This window comes from Heliangelus exortis, chromosome 16, assembly GCF_036169615.1.
Source record: "Heliangelus exortis chromosome 16, bHelExo1.hap1, whole genome shotgun sequence".
In the NCBI taxonomy this organism is placed as follows: Eukaryota; Metazoa; Chordata; class Aves; order Apodiformes; family Trochilidae; genus Heliangelus; species Heliangelus exortis.
In genome coordinates this window covers 5,864,703-5,881,846 of record NC_092437.1, presented here as the reverse complement: position 1 = coordinate 5,881,846, position 17,144 = coordinate 5,864,703, and the positions used below count along the sequence as shown (strand labels likewise).

General features: G+C 36.5%; 1 protein-coding gene across 4 annotated transcripts in view; it reads left to right on the top strand.

Moving 5' to 3' along the window:
- Positions 1-17,144, top strand: part of GNAS (GNAS complex locus) — a 135,695-nt gene that overhangs the window by 54,812 nt on the left and 63,739 nt on the right. For all 4 annotated transcript variants that reach the window (XM_071760152.1, XM_071760153.1, XM_071760154.1 and 1 more), the window contains exon 2: positions 491-563. In XM_071760152.1, the coding sequence (XP_071616253.1) occupies positions 491-563 (73 nt within the window). The remainder of the gene's footprint in view (positions 1-490; positions 564-17,144) is intronic.

Genomic DNA, 17,144 nt, shown 5'->3' with positions numbered 1-17,144 from the left:
TTCCTTTTTCAGATTTCAGTGTCCATGTATTCTGGTGATTTAAGTCTTTCGACTGGGTGATAACTGCAGCCAAACTTAAAATATTTTAACAATCTAACAAAAATGCTTCAGTTTACTATGGACTTCAGTCAGTTTTTTCTCCATCAGATAGTAGTGACAAGGCAAGCAGATTTTGTCATACCATGTCTTGTTCTCTATGAAATGTTGAAGTTGTCCTTTTTCCTTCCAAACCCTGCAGTCTGCTTTTAAAGTTGACACTGGAAAAATGGACAGTGAAATGATCCAAGATTCAGATCTGACACATGACTTGAGCCGGGCATTTATTTTTAGCTACAACTGAAGTTTCCAGTGGCAATTACTTCTTTTTCTTTCACTTTTCAGTCTTGCGCTGAGTAAACCACTTTCTTGATTTTACCCTGAAGAAAAAATTCTAGTGTGCCCCTTCATCACTCATGCTTCCTTCTGAAATTGATTTACTTTCATTTTCTAGGTGCTGGTGAATCCGGTAAAAGCACAATAGTCAAACAGATGAGGATCTTGCATGTGAATGGATTTAATGCTGAGTAAGTGCATTTGTTTTTTCACAACTACCTTATGTCTTCATGCACTGCACAGGAGCCATTGCTGTTTTATATCTTGGTATATTTTTTTCTTGCTACTGTTTAATTTAAATGAGATTAATAGACATTACCTTGAAGAAGTCATGCACCAAGAATAAGTAAGAGCTAAAGTTATAAAGTTATTTATATTAAGGTTCAGAATAGCTGATTTAATCAAGGCTTTAAGTTTTGTGTTTTGGTTTTTTTAACTGCAGTTTCTTTCACAACATGGCTGACACTGATTTACCTCTGCTATAGCACATTGGTTCATACTGCTGTAAACATGCCTTCTGTTAGTGTACAAAATGAATGCTATTTTCTTTATTTAGAGCAGGTAAGGCTTTTGTTTCGGTCTCTTGAAAAAATAAGACTGTACTGTGACTGTTAGGGGTAATAGGTTAGATTTTCTTCTCTCTTCTGTTGTGTTTGCTTGTCCAGAGGTTTGTGATAAATTGTTTCTGAAGGCTTTTCTTGTTTGCACATAAAATCTGTTCAGTTATTTGATAGCTGTGAGGAGGAGAATAGCAATAGAATAAGGAAAAAGGAAATCTATTATTTTGCCTGAGAAAGATTTGTGTTTGCTAACCTTTCATCTAATATTGCTAGGGAGTAGGAAGAGATTGTTCTGCAAGTTAGTTTACACTTGCGAGTGTCTGTATGTTGTATATCAAAACCTAAATTAATTCTAATTTAATTTAAATGTTGGAATTTCAGAGCTTATTCTCAGTGTTTAATTTCTTTAGGTTGTATTATTTGTTTTGTCTTTCTTGTTTTCAAGCATAGTATTTTTGTATTGACATCCTCTAGCTCTAAGTGTTATCATCAGTTTTGTGAATCCTGCCTTTTTGGCAAGATTAAGATTTCAGTAGTTAATTCTTCAGTAAGAATGTCTGAGTTAAAAGTTTAGCATTGGAGCCTGGACAATACTTCTTCTTAATCCCTAAATGCTAGCTCAGGATAAGGTACACAGTCTTTTGGAAGAAAGTTCAGGCTGAATCGTAGTGAGTTACATTCTGTGCTACATGTTTTTAGCTCGGCTTTATAGGGAATATTTTTTTATCCAAGACAGCTCTCTTTCTCAAGTGCCCAGTCCCGTATCCTGTTACTGCTGAGTTGTCTCCATTATTTTGACTGCTCTTTTTACTGAAGACCTCTTTAAAGACTTCAGTGACTTAAAGGATTTGCATAAGTTGACTTTGATGTAGCAGTTTTCAACATTAGGCGCTAAGGAAAAAGTTCATCACTGAAATTGGAAGTCAGGGATCCATGGCACCTTTTAGTGTCAGTCCATTTAACCAACATAGTTCTAAGTTTTCTAAGGATACAGGTGATATTAAAGACATGCTGCTGCTGCATAAAGAAAGGCATGATACATAGGTAGATAACTGGCTGAACTACACAAGCTTTGTGCCCATATTTATGCCAGACTAGGAGCCCAGACATGCATTACACAAAGCCAGCAGAACTGGGAAGGGACTGGGACACACTGGGATTTGCAACAGTGGTGCATTCCTCAAGTATCTCACTTCTGTGTTGTAGGTTGGTGCTGAGCTGAGTGTGCATCTAGATTCCAGGGCAACATGGAAAATTTGGCCTCAGCAGCCTTTGCTGGCTTCTGCCTTCTCATAGCAAGGGATTTGGATTACGTAGCAGCCCAATGCCAGCACAGCCTTGCTGCCAGTCACATAGCACACCCCAGTGTGGGAGCCACACTTGAACTGCTGGGGAGCTGCACAAGGCTCAGGAATCATAGGCTGTCCACCCCATGGCATATTGTCTTGCACTTGGTCCTTTGTGCTTGGCCTTTTGTAGGTGGTGTGTAGTGGAACATTTAATTGCATAAAAATCAAATTAAAAAGTGGTACATATAAAATGTTCAAAAAATAATTTATAATGCATCTACTTCTAGTTTGTTTGTTTTGTTTTGGTTTTTTTTTTTTTGCCAAAAATAATGAATAGATCATAACATACACTTTATGTAGGGGCAACAGTTGTATTTAGTGTTTTGAAGCTTTTGCAAGTTACAAATAGTCCTTAAGTAACTTGTATTTTCTTCAAAGTAACTGGCTGCTCCTTTGTCTTGCTTTCCCTGCTATCCTTTTTGCCCAATTTGTTCTATTTCTGTCTTACTTATATTGTGGAAAATTGATACAGGATTCAGCTAGTGAGAGAGATAACAGGGAGATTTTTTGGAAGAGTTGGAAAAGTAAAGGATTACTTCTCTTGATGTTCCTATCAGTCATTCTAGAACATAAACTTGTTTGCATTCAACACCACAGTTGATGTAATGAGTAACAGCAGAGGTAGTGAAAGCTGTAGTATGCTGGAGATGAAGAGACATTTTTTAATGTTAGTGTTCATGTACATAACTGTCGTTGTGAATTATTTCTGTTGGTGGAGTTTGTTCGTGTGGCCTGAAAGAAATCCAGTTTAAAATCCTGGCTAAAACTTGTCTGCTTTTCATTTGGTTCCCCTGTGATAATTGACGTTTGAAGCAGAAAAAGGAGGCCTGTTACGAAAGGTGTCTAGTATGCTACAGACAAGGGAAGGCTTTTCTTCAGTGTTACTCAAATACTCTTCATATTATCTGGTGACTAAACAGGATGTCCAGTGCTAAATGTCCCAGCTTCCTCCAGTGAGTGTGGTGATTCTTTATTTGTTTTTGTTTTAGGCTTCTGCCCCTAAACAAATGAAGAGACGTTTGTCATGTGCATTTAGGTGTATTGACCTCATGTAGAGGTGTAGCATTTAAAAAGATGAAATCTCTGTAGTTCTAAAAAAACTTGAAAAATTTCCTCTGGGACTCCAATCCTAGATCGCTCTAGCTAATTAAGTATTTGATGAACTGTATGGAATTAAGTGTTCCAGGTAATTAATATGCTTAATACTTTACAACACTAAGGTGATTTTGAAGGTGGTTAAAGTTGTACATAAGTTAACTACAGTAAAGACTGTTCGAGCTTTTTTTTCAATTCTTTCTCTGATCTGTAGTTGAGTTAGAGGCAGAAGTTGGGGGTTTTTTTTGTTTTTTTTTCTCCTGTTATGAAGGTGGCATGTAGGAAGTAACAGTGTGGTGGCATTGGTAAGCAGACTAGAATATTGGAGAAGCAAGACATGGTCTCTACAACACAGATTTTTCTAGAGGGAGGTTTTGGAAGGGCTTAGCCTGCTTACAGCTCTTGCAGGATGGCTTCACTTGGCCACGTTATTAACTGACATTTTTCTACAGCAATTTCATCAGTAATGGGGGTGTGGATTTCGCCTCATCTTTAACATAGAGGAGCTGAGTTTTAAACATAATAAAAACTCCATGTCAAATTTTTTTTCTACTATTTGCCTTACTGTCTACAACAGAGCCCCTTGTGATGTAGGAAGGATTTAAATTTGGATGGTAATAGCAGGAAGCCTGTGACTTCCCTTCCTTTCCTTTCCTCTCCTCCCTCCTCAGTGTTTAGCTGTCTTTCATGAGGCTCTTCCAGAGGAGCAGATCTCTGCTGTTGCATACTGCATTTTGTGAGCATGCACTGATAAAGTAAAGCTATGACTTTCAGTCTGTGCAGATGCCAGTCTTTATGAACCAGACAGGATTGAAAATGGGATACAGAGAACAAGAGGAGTAAGGAATATAGTTGGAAGAATTAGCATAAATGTGCAGTACAGGCTGAAGAGGGAAAAATGTGACTCTTTTCTGTGTCAGCTTGGGGCTGGGGTTCTTTGCTTCTAAGATGATGGCCTTTCACTGACTTCTTTTAAAAGAATTTTTTTTGAGTTATATTTCTGTGATCACTGTGGGGTTTAGCTGGCACACTCTAAGGAGTGGGTCATTGTCATGCGTGATTTTAGAAAGTGGGAAATTGGCAAGGGCAATAGACAGTTTTGTAGTGTCATGGGAAAAACTGGGACAAGCAGAAATATTTAGATAGGAATAAATTGTTGAAATGTGACTTGCGAAATCCACTACAATGACAAATAAGGGGAATATGCCTTTGTGATTGGTAAGCTTGGATAGTGATTATGATTCAGGAAATCTTGAGGCTATAGGGAATTTCAGATAATGCTGCTCAGCTTCAGGTTCCCAAATGATGTATAATGATGACTTTCTTAAACTAGTCTGTTGAAGTGTTGAATAGGACTTTGTGTATTTGTCATTCTTTTAATGACAATGGCAGAAACAGAGCTGAATAGCTTTATTTTCAAGACTTAGATGACAAATATATTTGCATTTATTTTGTACTTTTAAAAACTAGATTCTCTTAGTGGGGAAGTCAAAGCCAAATCACCCTCTTAAAGGTCTGGAACTTTTTTGCACCTAGATTTAGTAGTTTGTAAGGAAGTAAAAGTAGTCTTCAGTGCTTTCTAATCTTACTTTATGCATCTTGTCCACCAAAAGTTGAACAAAGTACCATGATTATTTAACATGAACCAGGAAATTATGTTGTTTTGTCACACTGGTCAGTGTCAATCTGTTTTATGACCAAAATTACTTCTGTCTTGGTAACTTCATGTTTCTACTATCTGATACTCTGTGTTTTGTTTTCTGTCTTCAATTTGTGTGTGTGTGTTTGTGTGTGTGTGATATTATGAAAGGGAAGTGAACTTTATGGCTGAGGAAAAAGTATAGTTTTGTAACTAAGTCTTTTAAAATAATGAATTCCCTCCTAATGGCCAATAATAATTCATATATACATATGTTACTGCTCTGTTTTTATAGTTCCTTTAGAGTTCTGTTCCAATACCATGTTTTTAAAAGGGTCACATCAGCTCTTTGCCAAGAAACAAACTGACCTTATTGTATATTACTCTACTGGCAACAAAAATAATTTTTTTTCTGGTGTTTGAGTAATACTGAAAATTGCAAGAAGAGGCAGGTCTTTCTGTGTGTGATTTCCCTTCCCCCTTCTCCTTTTTTTCTTTGCATCACAGTACATATCAGGAGGCTTCTGCAGGTTTAAGGCAGAGACCATTTTTTCCTCAGCTCCTGTTCTAGGACACAGAGGAGCTGTTACTACGCTGGAAAATTTGTGTGTACATGTCTGCTGAAGAGTATGAAAAGTTCCATTTCAGCTGAACAACTTATTACAGGTTTTGATAACAATTTGTGCTGTAGAACATAAAGTGAAGGTGTGGGTGGCAAGAGGAGCAGGATACGTATTTCAGTCTGGTTTAGATCTTGTCCTAAGAACCAACGCACTTGTGTAATTGAGTTTTGTCAGAAGATAAGGATATACCAACACTGACTGAATACTGTGATTAAGAACTGAATATGGCATGTAGCTTGTAAAAGATTATGCAAAATCTTTATGTAAGTTAAATATAAGTTAAATCAACTTGAAAGAAATGGGAGGTAATATCTGGTAATGCTAAACAACCTAAGCAAACAAGAAATTCCTTTTTAGGGTGTTTAGTGTTGTGTTTATGTGCTTGGAATCGTATTTTATTTGGAAGTACTTTTATTTCCACAAAGGGGAGAATTCCATTCGCTGAAAAAGTAAACCTGAACTCAGTGAAGCAGCATTAATATGTCATTATGTTATAAAGAAAAAGGAGAGAAAAAATTGCAGTATCTGGGGTTTTTTTAAGTTTTGTGTAGTATCTTGCCCTAGGATATGAGATGTTGTCCATTAGGAACATATGCAAATATTTTGCATTTAGATCTACTTCTCAGGTGTGATTTTAAATACTGTAGGATGAGTTTTCACAAAATTCTGATAGCCTATAATACCTGCACTGGGCCTTATTTGGCAAAGAGTGTTAACATACCATGGTGCTGAATATTCTAATAGTCAATGGAGTGACTCTTACCTTGTTCAGAGGCATTCAAGCCATTAAAATATTTCCATGTACAAGTGAAGTGATTTTTTTTTTTTCCAAAATGATGTTATTTAGGTTCCTGAAAGTATTACAGAAGAGCCATGCATGAAGGAATCTAAACTTTTTAAAAGCTGGTTAGTTCTATCTCTTTTTAGATGCTTGTGGCAGGCTCTGGGTAACCATAAGTGGAAAGATGACAACACAATATTTAAAGAAAGCATAGACTTTCATTTTTACATTATGCTTTATTTCCAACTGCCTGTTTTGTGTGTTTGCTTTTCGAAGAAACTCTTAGGTAAAAGAAGGAAAGTGAGAAGTGAACATAAAAATTTCTTTAGTTTTATAATTGTATGGGAAACAATATGTTGCTCATGGCAGAGCATGCATTTTATCTGTATTTGCTGGTTGGTAGGAAATGTTAAATTCTTCTAGCAAAACAGTATTTAAACTACCAGTTTTAAGTTGTTGCATGTTGACAGCTCTCTGTCTTCTGAATTACTGTTCCTGGCCTTGCAAGTTGGTATTTGTGCTTTCAGTTAAAATTCTTCAGTTTTCTACTTTAAAAAAAACAACAACAAAAAAACAGTCAAACAAACCAAAACCAGTAGTAGTCTCAAGCTAGATTTGCATATGTTGTAGACATGATTTGGCATGTAAAGGGACTGTCCAAAAGTATGGCAGTAGTTTTATTTGTTTTGAGGTTTAAGTTTCACAAAAGCTTTTCAAGTATGCATAGACAGCTATCAACCTAGTAGAAAGCTTTATAGTTAGAGTTGTAGGGAGGTCTAGAGCAGTAACTAGGAATAGTAGGATAAGCATGAGTGATGTAATCTGAGAAGCAAAATTGAGGAACAGAAGAAGTTTAAGATTTAACTGTGTGGAGAATATTGGGAATGAGTCTGGGAGGGGCTTGACTTTTGATTGTAGATGTGGGATTTTATCTGTTATTTTTCATAACAACAAACAGATGAAAACAAACCTCTTTATACAAAGTTAGCCAGTTTAAGTTTACCTTCTCAAAACAGAAAATAAACTGTTCTGTGTGTAGCTGAGCTAATGAAGTCTGATTACTCTAATTTGTTCTGTCTCCTAATCTTTTCAGCAGTAGACCCTCCCAGTCCCCTTACAGCGTCCACAGTTCACTCCCACGGGACCCCATAGCTTTCCAAGAGTCTCCTGTTTCCTCACAACTGATGCAGTCCTTGTTAGAGTCCATGGCCCTCATATTCCCTGCAACATTGACCCCTAAATACTCCTGTATTGTCCTGTTCTTTATCTGCCTTTTTTCTGCTTTTCCTACTACCTAGACAAAGTCACCTTGTGTTGTGGCTGGTGTAGATCTACATGAACTCTTCCTGCTTTTCCTCATTGCAGCACTGATTTTGGTCTCCTACTCAGCCTCTGGTTTTCATTTATGGAAATTAATCTCTGCAACAGCAGACCTCTTAAAAGTTTGGCTGTTGGACAGCAACATCTGAGAGAGAGAGACAGAGAAAACAGCCAAAAAAAATTCCTACTTTTTCTCACTTAACTCTGGATATTTTTTGAAATACTTTTATTCTGCACATTCAGGAGTTAAAGTGTAAGTGGTGTGTTTTTCTCCATTTTCTTATCTTAAGCAAACATGTACTAGTATAAGCCAGTGTATCATATTCTATTTAACTTGTTATTTAATAAATCACAAGCTACATGAAATACCTCCAAAAGACTCCAAAAAACATTTAAAAAAAAGCGGCTGTATGGAGAACATTAAATATATATTTATATTCCACACTTCGGTGTCCTTTCTGAAAAAGTTCAGTGCACAGGTTTGCTTTAACACTCCTTAAGAACTAGACTTGCAGTGAGTACCTTTTTTTCAGCCAGTGTTACAGAATTAGTACTGCATGAAGAAGTTTCTCCTGTAGTATCTCACTGGATTTCTTCTTGTCCTGTGTAATGTGGATAGGCAGACTGGGCAGTACTCTGATTTTCCCAATAAAATTAAGTTTTACTAATTTATCCAGATGAATGCTTGAGGTACTTTATATATGAACAGAATACTTTTTATCACCATGAGAGGTAACCTTTTGGTATTAAAACTACATTCTCACATTACTGCAGTCTGTGGCGATTCCACTTGTTTCATTACAGAGCTCCATTTCATCTGTTGCCAGTCATCCCAGCTGGGGACATTTTCTCAATTTCATTTGTGTTTAAACCTCTAGTGTGTTTGTCCCATAAGATATAATTTATTATTAATAAATGCTGTGCCTTTCTCAGTTGCTTCTAGCAATCTAGATGTGAATGTTATTTCTTGTTCCTGTTCCTTAAGTAGCTGGGTGTCTTGTGTTGTTATGGGACACCTGTTTCTGTGTGATAGGTTCAGTAAGAGCGAAGATGGTTCTGTTATTTCTCTTCTCTTGGGAAGGGGGAGCAGGTTTGTTGGGTTCTGAGGGATTTAAAAAAACAAAACAAAACAAAAAAACCCTGCTCTTGTTCCACTTTTGTAGTCATCCATCCCAAGTGTCTTCTAGATCAAGGCAGAATGCTTTGAAGTCTATCTTTATTTTTAAAAAGATTTATGTCTATCTTTATTTTTAGATTTATCATGTGTTTGTATATTAGGGTTGCCCAAATCCTATCTCTGATGAAGAGCTGAGATACAGAAATTGTTCAGCTTAATCTTGGTCATTAAAACATCTCAAGTTGAAATGAAGGAATTTCCACTGATGAGGGTTGTTTTCTTTTAAATGTAACTCAAATCCTGATGTTTAATAATATGCTACCCATTTTACTTTGGTAATAGAATCTTGTGTACCTAGTAAATGCAAGATACAGTATGAGTGTAGCTGCACCAGTTTTTAATAGTTGCTTCTGCAAGTATACTCAAATACCTATGAACATGCAGTTCATAAGAATTATTTGTTTACAGCTGAGCCTGCTTGCATAGAAAAAGCAATAAATTGAGGTATGTTTTTGACTACTAAGGGGCAAAAATACCTGCTTTTTGAGGAATTTAGTAGTGGAATGTCATGATAAAATACTGTGTTAGGATGTTTGCTACTAGGAAAGTATGAGAAAGCTTGTGCCCTTCTTAGTTACCTGTTGCTGACTGTATTCTCCAAAGGGCTTTTTAATAAGTCATTGTGTTCCCTTTTCCTTCTAGTTAAGGCACCAGAAAATAATAATCTCTCCCAGCTACACCCTTGGGGCCTCCCAGGAGTGGTGGGTGAGCTAATGGAGCAGGCAGAGGTGTGCAGTGTTTCCATCTGAGATTATTCCCAGTAGATGTTGCAGTTTTACCCTTGCACGGCAGCTTCACAGTTGTCGAGGGGATTTACTGTTCTCTTCTTAAATATTGTGATTGAAGTTCTCTCTTCTTGTCTTTGGGTCTTCATGCATAGGTACACATTTGTTTCCATCGAGTTAGAACATTTTTATTCTGTTTTGCCAATGCAATTATCTGTATAATAAAATTTTCTATTAATTAGAAATGTTGCAAGGAAATGGGTATCACTAAAGTCAGTTTCTTCCATAATTTTGTAATGACAAGGGATGCCTGGCTCATACTTTGCTTGATAATATTTTTTTTTTTAATAGACAAAAATGTGTAATGGGGCACATTAGCACAGTAAGTTCATGAAGTTCATTTGTGTAATACCCCTGATAATATAAATAACTTAAAAATAAACGTGCTAGCTAAATTTGATTTAACATGGCATTACTGTAGAAAAATTAAACAAATGGGTTTCATGAATTTTAATTTAATTGCATAACAGCTATTGGCATAGCTTCACATACTTTGTGTTACTTTTAACAGCTTAAGACCCTTTAAGATAAAGATGAAAACTTAAGCTAAATTAACTTTTTTAAATAAGCAAAATATAATAGTAGTGACAGTCACTTGCTAAAACAATTTTTAATACCTTTTTTTTTTCTGAAATGAAAATATATTGTAAATGTAAATGAGAATATATAGCAGTGTATTATTCATTAAAAAAAGTTTTCTTCAAATGAGTGAGAAAACTGAAAGGCTCAGTTAAGTCCTCTGGTTCTTGGGAAAGCTTGTTAGTACTCTGACCCAATCTACTATGCAAGTCCTAAGTCCACAGGAAGAGCAGCTCTAGTGCTCCTGTCCTGGCCCACACTTTCTACACTTCCAAATATTTAACAAAACTGTTGCAGAGGTGAGTGTCAGTAAGACTTCCAAATTTTCTGACAGCTTGTGTCAATGTATTTTGCAGCAAGCATGTTATACCACTTTCTGGAAGAATTGCTGTATGGGTTTGTTTGGGTTTTTTGTTAAATTTCTGTAGTGTAGGAGTTACTGAATTTTCAGTAGTGGGTTTTGAAGCGTACTAAAATAGATGCCTGTAAATTAGATGCAACCTTTTACTTTTAGTATGTAAAAATGATTAATGTTATTTCAAAGCAGTTACTCACAGGAACAGATTCTGCTGATGCTGAACATTGTAGTTAAAAATACATTCCATAGCTTACACAGAAGATACTTCAAAATTGTAAATGTAACTACTTTGCCTTTCATTTTTTTGAGTTGAAAATGGGAGGGAACAATGTCACTGGACTCTTAATTTCACCAAACCACTGGAAACTCAAGATGCTCCATACTGCCTCTGTGTTTTGCCTTCACTTGATTGGAAAGTCTTCATTTTATGTAATTGCATCTTATGCAATCACATGTTTACATTCCTTATGTTTATCACCAAAGAACTTCATCATGTTCTGTAAGCTCAGTATCTTTTTGACGCCATCTTTTGGAAAATAACAAGATAGAAAAAAAGAAAATAAAAAGGTCGAATTTAGTAATGAATTTCTGCTTATTTTGCACAATTGTAGGGAGTCAGTAAAAAACCACTGTGAAATAGGGTAGGCAATGGACTGTCTGGGTTTTTCCTCACAATTTTATTCATACTTTGACAACATAAAGCCCACTTCATGTGCTGCAAATTACCCACTTCCTTTGCAGCTATGGGCTTTTGTTTTTGCATATATTACCCTGAACATCACTATGATATGTGCAATTCTGTGTTTGTATTTGAAGCCTTGAAATCTTGGAGTTCTGTGTTTGCCTGCAGGCACCAGAGAGCTGGGGAAGCGTGGGGGTTGACTTTTGGTTTTTTGCTTTTTCCCTTTAGGTTGTTTGCTGATTGTGTTTTGTCACTGTTGTTTTCACTTCCTTGTGAAGCATCAGAGATTGGGCAGGGACTGAGGTGATGTTAGAAGATCCTCTTTTGTGCCAGACTGGTTGATTCTTACTCACATGATCCAGATAAACTTAGTCAAAGAGTTTGATAAAAGAAACTCTTTCACCAGGAACTGTGAGGCAAGATTCCATCTTCTGTTGCATAAGGCTTTTTTGACCTCCTTGAATGATTAGAGCAGACTTTTTGTAATCAGTTTTCTGTCATTTCAGGACTTTCGGGTTCTCAATCTGGTTTCAAATTGTAACCTGCAATATAAATTGTTTCACTTGAAGTTTCAACTCGATATTAAGTATATGGTAAGCATAGTGGCTTTTGGTATACTGAAAGGCAGCGGAAGTATTCAGTTCCTGTTTGGCCTAAAATTCTTCAGTTTTCACTAAGTGTCTGTGTAACCTTGTCATTCCTTGCTGTACCAAACTGCTAACCCAGGTGGAAGCCCTGAAGTCTGCTGTACAGGCAGGCACAACTCTGCCTGAGAAGGTGGCTTAATGGATTTAGTGGGACTGTGATTATGGATGTCTGTATTTTGAAAGAAATAGCAAAATTTCACCTTAGTGTGGATAATTCAAATTGGTATAGTTTGAGTGCATTAGTATCTCTTAATGAAACCAAATATAGTTCACTTCAGTTCCATTTACTGTGGACCTTATCTCTCTTTCTGATACATTTCCCTTGTTGCCAAGCAACCTCAATAGTAGTTCTGCACATCCAGCAGCACTACCAAAAAAAAAAAAAAAAAAAATAGTGAGTAGCTGTTGCTGAAAATAAGATGCCTTCTGATGACATGAATGAAGAGTTACGAGAGAAGTGGGGAGTGGTGAGTTTGGAGCTGGCATTCTGAAATGGCTAATAATTTAGCACATAAGTAGTGCTTTTTCTTTTTCAAGTACTGATCAAGCAGTTGTAAGATAATTAAATAAAATCTATTTTTTCTTTCAGTGAGTGAAGCACAATTATTTTTATGCTTCATAAAGGAGAGGCCAGGGATTAGTTTCAAGGGGGCAGGAGTTATTTCAGTATATGCATTTCTTCCTCTGACCTTTATGGAATTCCTGTGTTTCTAGTTGGGCTGCAGATTAACTGGAAAGTCTTGGAAGATTTTTGTTTGGGTGTTTGTTGATAGCTGTCACTATCTGTTCATCTCATGCTGATGCACCTGCAGTGTGTTGAGTTTCTTTAAAATATTTATCACCTGAAAGGCCATCCATGTCTAGAAGCGAGATAGATTGTGTGTAGGTCCTTTATTACTTGATAATGCTGTAATATTTCTAAAGCAATAAATAGAGCTTATTTTTATGTTGTCTCCTGTGCAAAACGTGATCTAAGCAAACAAACTGCCATAACAAAGGAGATCTCAATGAAAATTAAATCTGATCTGGGAAAATTACTCTGGTTTTAGATTAAGTTTCTTTGATACCTTTATTTCAGTTAAGAAAGTAAACTGTGTATTACTCACAGACTTGACTCAAGCAACAATACTGAGTACACAAAAAAGTTAGAAAGTATCTGTATTAAGACTGCCTTAATTTGGGTTTATTTTAATTTAAGATGGTGCCAATGACTGTCTATATGAAAAGGTAATTTTAAATTCTGCAACTCCTATAAGGCAGTTGGTAATTCTAATGCATTTTTAAAAGCAGATTCTGACACTCTGAACAGTTGCTTTCCCTCAGTCACACTTTACCTGGAATTACAGAGTTGTATGCCATGGAGATATCAGTGAATTAAGCTATCTCACAAGTTGTGGTTTGGAGGAGTATTTTAGTGTTTAACACACATTTTTTTCTGAAGGTGCTCTTAGAAATGTGCTTATTTCCCTTCTGGAAGGGAGCAGTAAAAAATGGGTTGTTCTGCAAATATGTCAGAAATGAGGATATGTCAAGTTCAATTTATACACAAGTGAGGATGTGTTCTCGGTTCTACATGGAAGACACGTCCATGGAGGACACATGCACGTGTTGGACATGCCTTGGACACAGTGAGGCTTTATGTGCAGGGTGTTTTGTGAGAAGTCTGTGTTTATACATTGGATGTCCACGTTGATATTTTTATCAAGAGTCTTGCCATTTTTCAAGAACAAGCAGAAACGGTATAATATAGGAGGCATTTTCTGTGTGATGCAGATAAAGACAAAAAAATGAGCTCTTGGTGTGCAGATTCAGAGCTTATCATTGCAAGGCAACTTCCTGCTGTCCTGCTTCCTCATGAGGAGATGGTTTAAATGTAGTGTGATACTTCAAGCTGTTATTAAGAGAACATAGACATTTCAAACCACAGACTGTACGTTCATTTTCTGCATCACAAACCCAAAGGAGTGCATGCCTGAGCAGAGCTGGGTATGTGTGAGTGGGGTGGTACATTATTAACCAGCTGCAGTTGCAGTGGGTTTGACAAAGCTGGTGGTAGCTTAGTTGCTTTTAATGTAAGGACTAGATGCTAGATATTTCTAGGTTTATGTATAAATTGAATTAATGATGGCATACAAAAGAACTACACTTTGAAATGGTTTAAACACAATGAGAATATGTCCCAGTGTTATGTAGTGATTTTACTATGTTCAACATCTATTGTTTATTTGTGTTGGACTAAAATTTCTCTTAACATACTGCAGCTAATAGAGGTAATTTATAGATAGAAAAGTAGTCTGTGTGTGTGTCTGTGCATGTGATGTGTATACAAAGCCTGTTTGTAGTGGTGGTATTTTTATCCTCATCTTCTAAGAGAAAAAGACCAGTCCTAGTTTGTGCCTTTTTGTAATTCATAAAAAGCGTGGATTTTGGCAGCTGTCTTTTGCCTCCAGGCTCGTGAGTAGGGTTGTCTATGCAAGATGTGTGTAATTACTCTATATATGTGATATGTTAGCTACTGCACCAGTATTGCCATGTAAACTTAGTTGCCTTTATATATATATACACACACAGGTATTCTCTGTATACCTAGTTTTAAAAGGGTAAATATTATAAACTGCTTGCTCAAGAGCAGTATGCTATAAAAAAAGTAATAAGCACAACAGTAAAAGTGTTTGAGGCACTAATAAAACTGCACTATAATCCTTCTACCAATTTATTGAACTCTAGCTATTGTTATCTATGACAATTAATTGCTACATATTGGACATTAACCCTTTACGGAGTAGATGTGTATGGAATGGTACTCAACATGTACCTTAAAAGTTAGGTTTTTGAGCAAATGTGTGTCATCTAATTTGATAGTATTCACACTTCCCTTGTTGGTTTTTGTCTGTCTTTTGTTTCAACAAAGGGCACCCAGTGACTTTGTAGAGAATTAGAATTTTTTATTGCTAGAGCAGTTTTCACATGGTTAATGTTAGCTAAAAGCTGGGTTCTGTAAGCTCAGTAGTGCAGCTGTAAATATTTTGGAAAGCTATTTAGCAGGTAGGTGTATGACCATAAGTGAGGTGAAATGATAAAGGATTGCTTCTCACTAGGTGCAAAGAGTTCCTCTTAGTCTAAAGTTTAATTTTTTTTAAATTCAGTCTTCCAGAAGGTGATTGTATTTTAAAATGTCCTAATTTGTCCCCAGACTGTTGAGTTGGAAGTTGAGACTACAGCCTTTTTAATTCAATTGTCTGTTGCCTTGGCACAGAGGTGGAGTTTAGATGTACTGTTGTAGCCAGCATCCCCTAATTCTGAGAAGATCTTCAAAACAGCAAGCAGTTATGTTTGAAGTTTGGATCTCATGATGTCAATACAGATATGTAGTAAAATATTCAGGGTGTGGTGATACTAAATCATTAATGATTGAGACTTGGGGCATTTCCTGAATATTAATGCTGATATGAATGTTGATTGCCAAAGGTGAAATTATTACCCAGTTACTTATTCTCTCCCCTCTCCTTTCTTAGTGATAGTTAATGCAGAAATGATAAATGCATGGTTAGATCAGACAGATACCTCAAGTCTTTTCTGGGGCTCACAGTGCTTGAGACAGAATGCTTTCACTCCCTTGGTACTTTGTTGGTCGCATAATTATCACATAGTATAAAAATGGCTATTTTAATTCTTTTTCCCTTTAGTGACTTAATATGTAGTTACACAACTCAGATGATAAATTGCCTACTGGGATTTTTTTCCATCAGAATCACTTGGTAAAATTCAGCATTGTTGGAGGCTTTTGGCATCAAATGATGAAGCTGATAGAGAATTTGCTCCAATTGTGCAAGTGTAACTGCCACTAAAGGTAAACTGATACGATGCCACACCTTGGATGTACTTTAATACTTAATCTACCCCTTAGGAAAGGCTGAGAATTGCCTGGCTAATGTCAGTACAGTGCTTTATAAAAAACCTACTCATAAAAATGTTTATGGCCAGGTTTGCGTAATTTATGTTTTTGGACAAATGTGGCTTTTCTCTGCCAACAGCAACTCTTAATAACCTACTAAAAGGCTTGACTTAAACATTTCATAAATGTATTTAGCACATGCAGCATATGCAGGTGGTTATGTTCTATAGGAGGTCTGAACTCCTGAAAAGTCTTGCTTAATTGCTGCATGAAAGTATGTGAGCAGATGCCAGTGTATATCATTAGGCTGTATCTAGATCTGCATTGTTATCTGATTTCCAAGGTAGTAGATTCATTGGGCATGTCTGCATATTGTTTGCATGTGTTGAAAATATGCTCCTGTAGCTTGTGGGAATAAACTTGGGTCTCTCCTTCTCTTAAACTTTTCATGGTGAAAGATTTTTTAATTCCATATGTTGAACATTTAGGAGGAAAGCCCTGTCTGTCTTGCTGATTGTTGGTGACTGCTGAAATGGGGAACGGTCTTCCCTTTTTCCTCCCAGTAGCTGAGAACCTACCTGGAGGGAGGAGCCCCAGCACCCAACTTTGTGCCCCTGTGGACCCCCAGGCTGAGTGACCTGTGTCAGAAATGGGACTTCTGGAGGATTAGGAAAAAAGTGTCAGAGAAAGTTTCACAGTGATTCCTCGTCAGGTCTCTTGCCAGGTTCTGTCACTGGCATTTTAGGAACTCCAAGAAGCGGGATTCATAACAAGTTATGAATTTAAGTCACATTCACTGTGTTTTTCTTCTTACTCAAAAGATCTAAAAAGTCCTCTTTGGAGTTTCTTGCTTATGCATTTTCTTGTGTTTTACTCTTGTGTGAGATGTTTGGAGTTTCAATATTGATTATTTTTTTTTTTTAATTATTTTGGTGGTGTTTGTTTTCAGGAGCCTATTTGTTAACTTAAACAGTTGTTTGGGTTTTTTTTATACCTCTTATATTCAGTCTTAAGTTTGCACAACTGAGAACTAAGCAGGCAGTGAATCAGGTCATAGATACTCTGTATCTACTTTGTGCTCGGTTTGAATATAAATAACTGCACAAGGATTGAAGAGTCAGCCTCCTGGTGTTTGTTGAGAAATAATCTGCATATGAGGAAACTTGTGTGGAAAAACTACTTTGCCAATTTAGAAAAAAAAATGCTTAGAAAGTACTATCTTGTAAGATTCAACAGCCTGGCCCAGCAGCAGATTCTTGTAAGGCATGTGGGACAAGAAGTT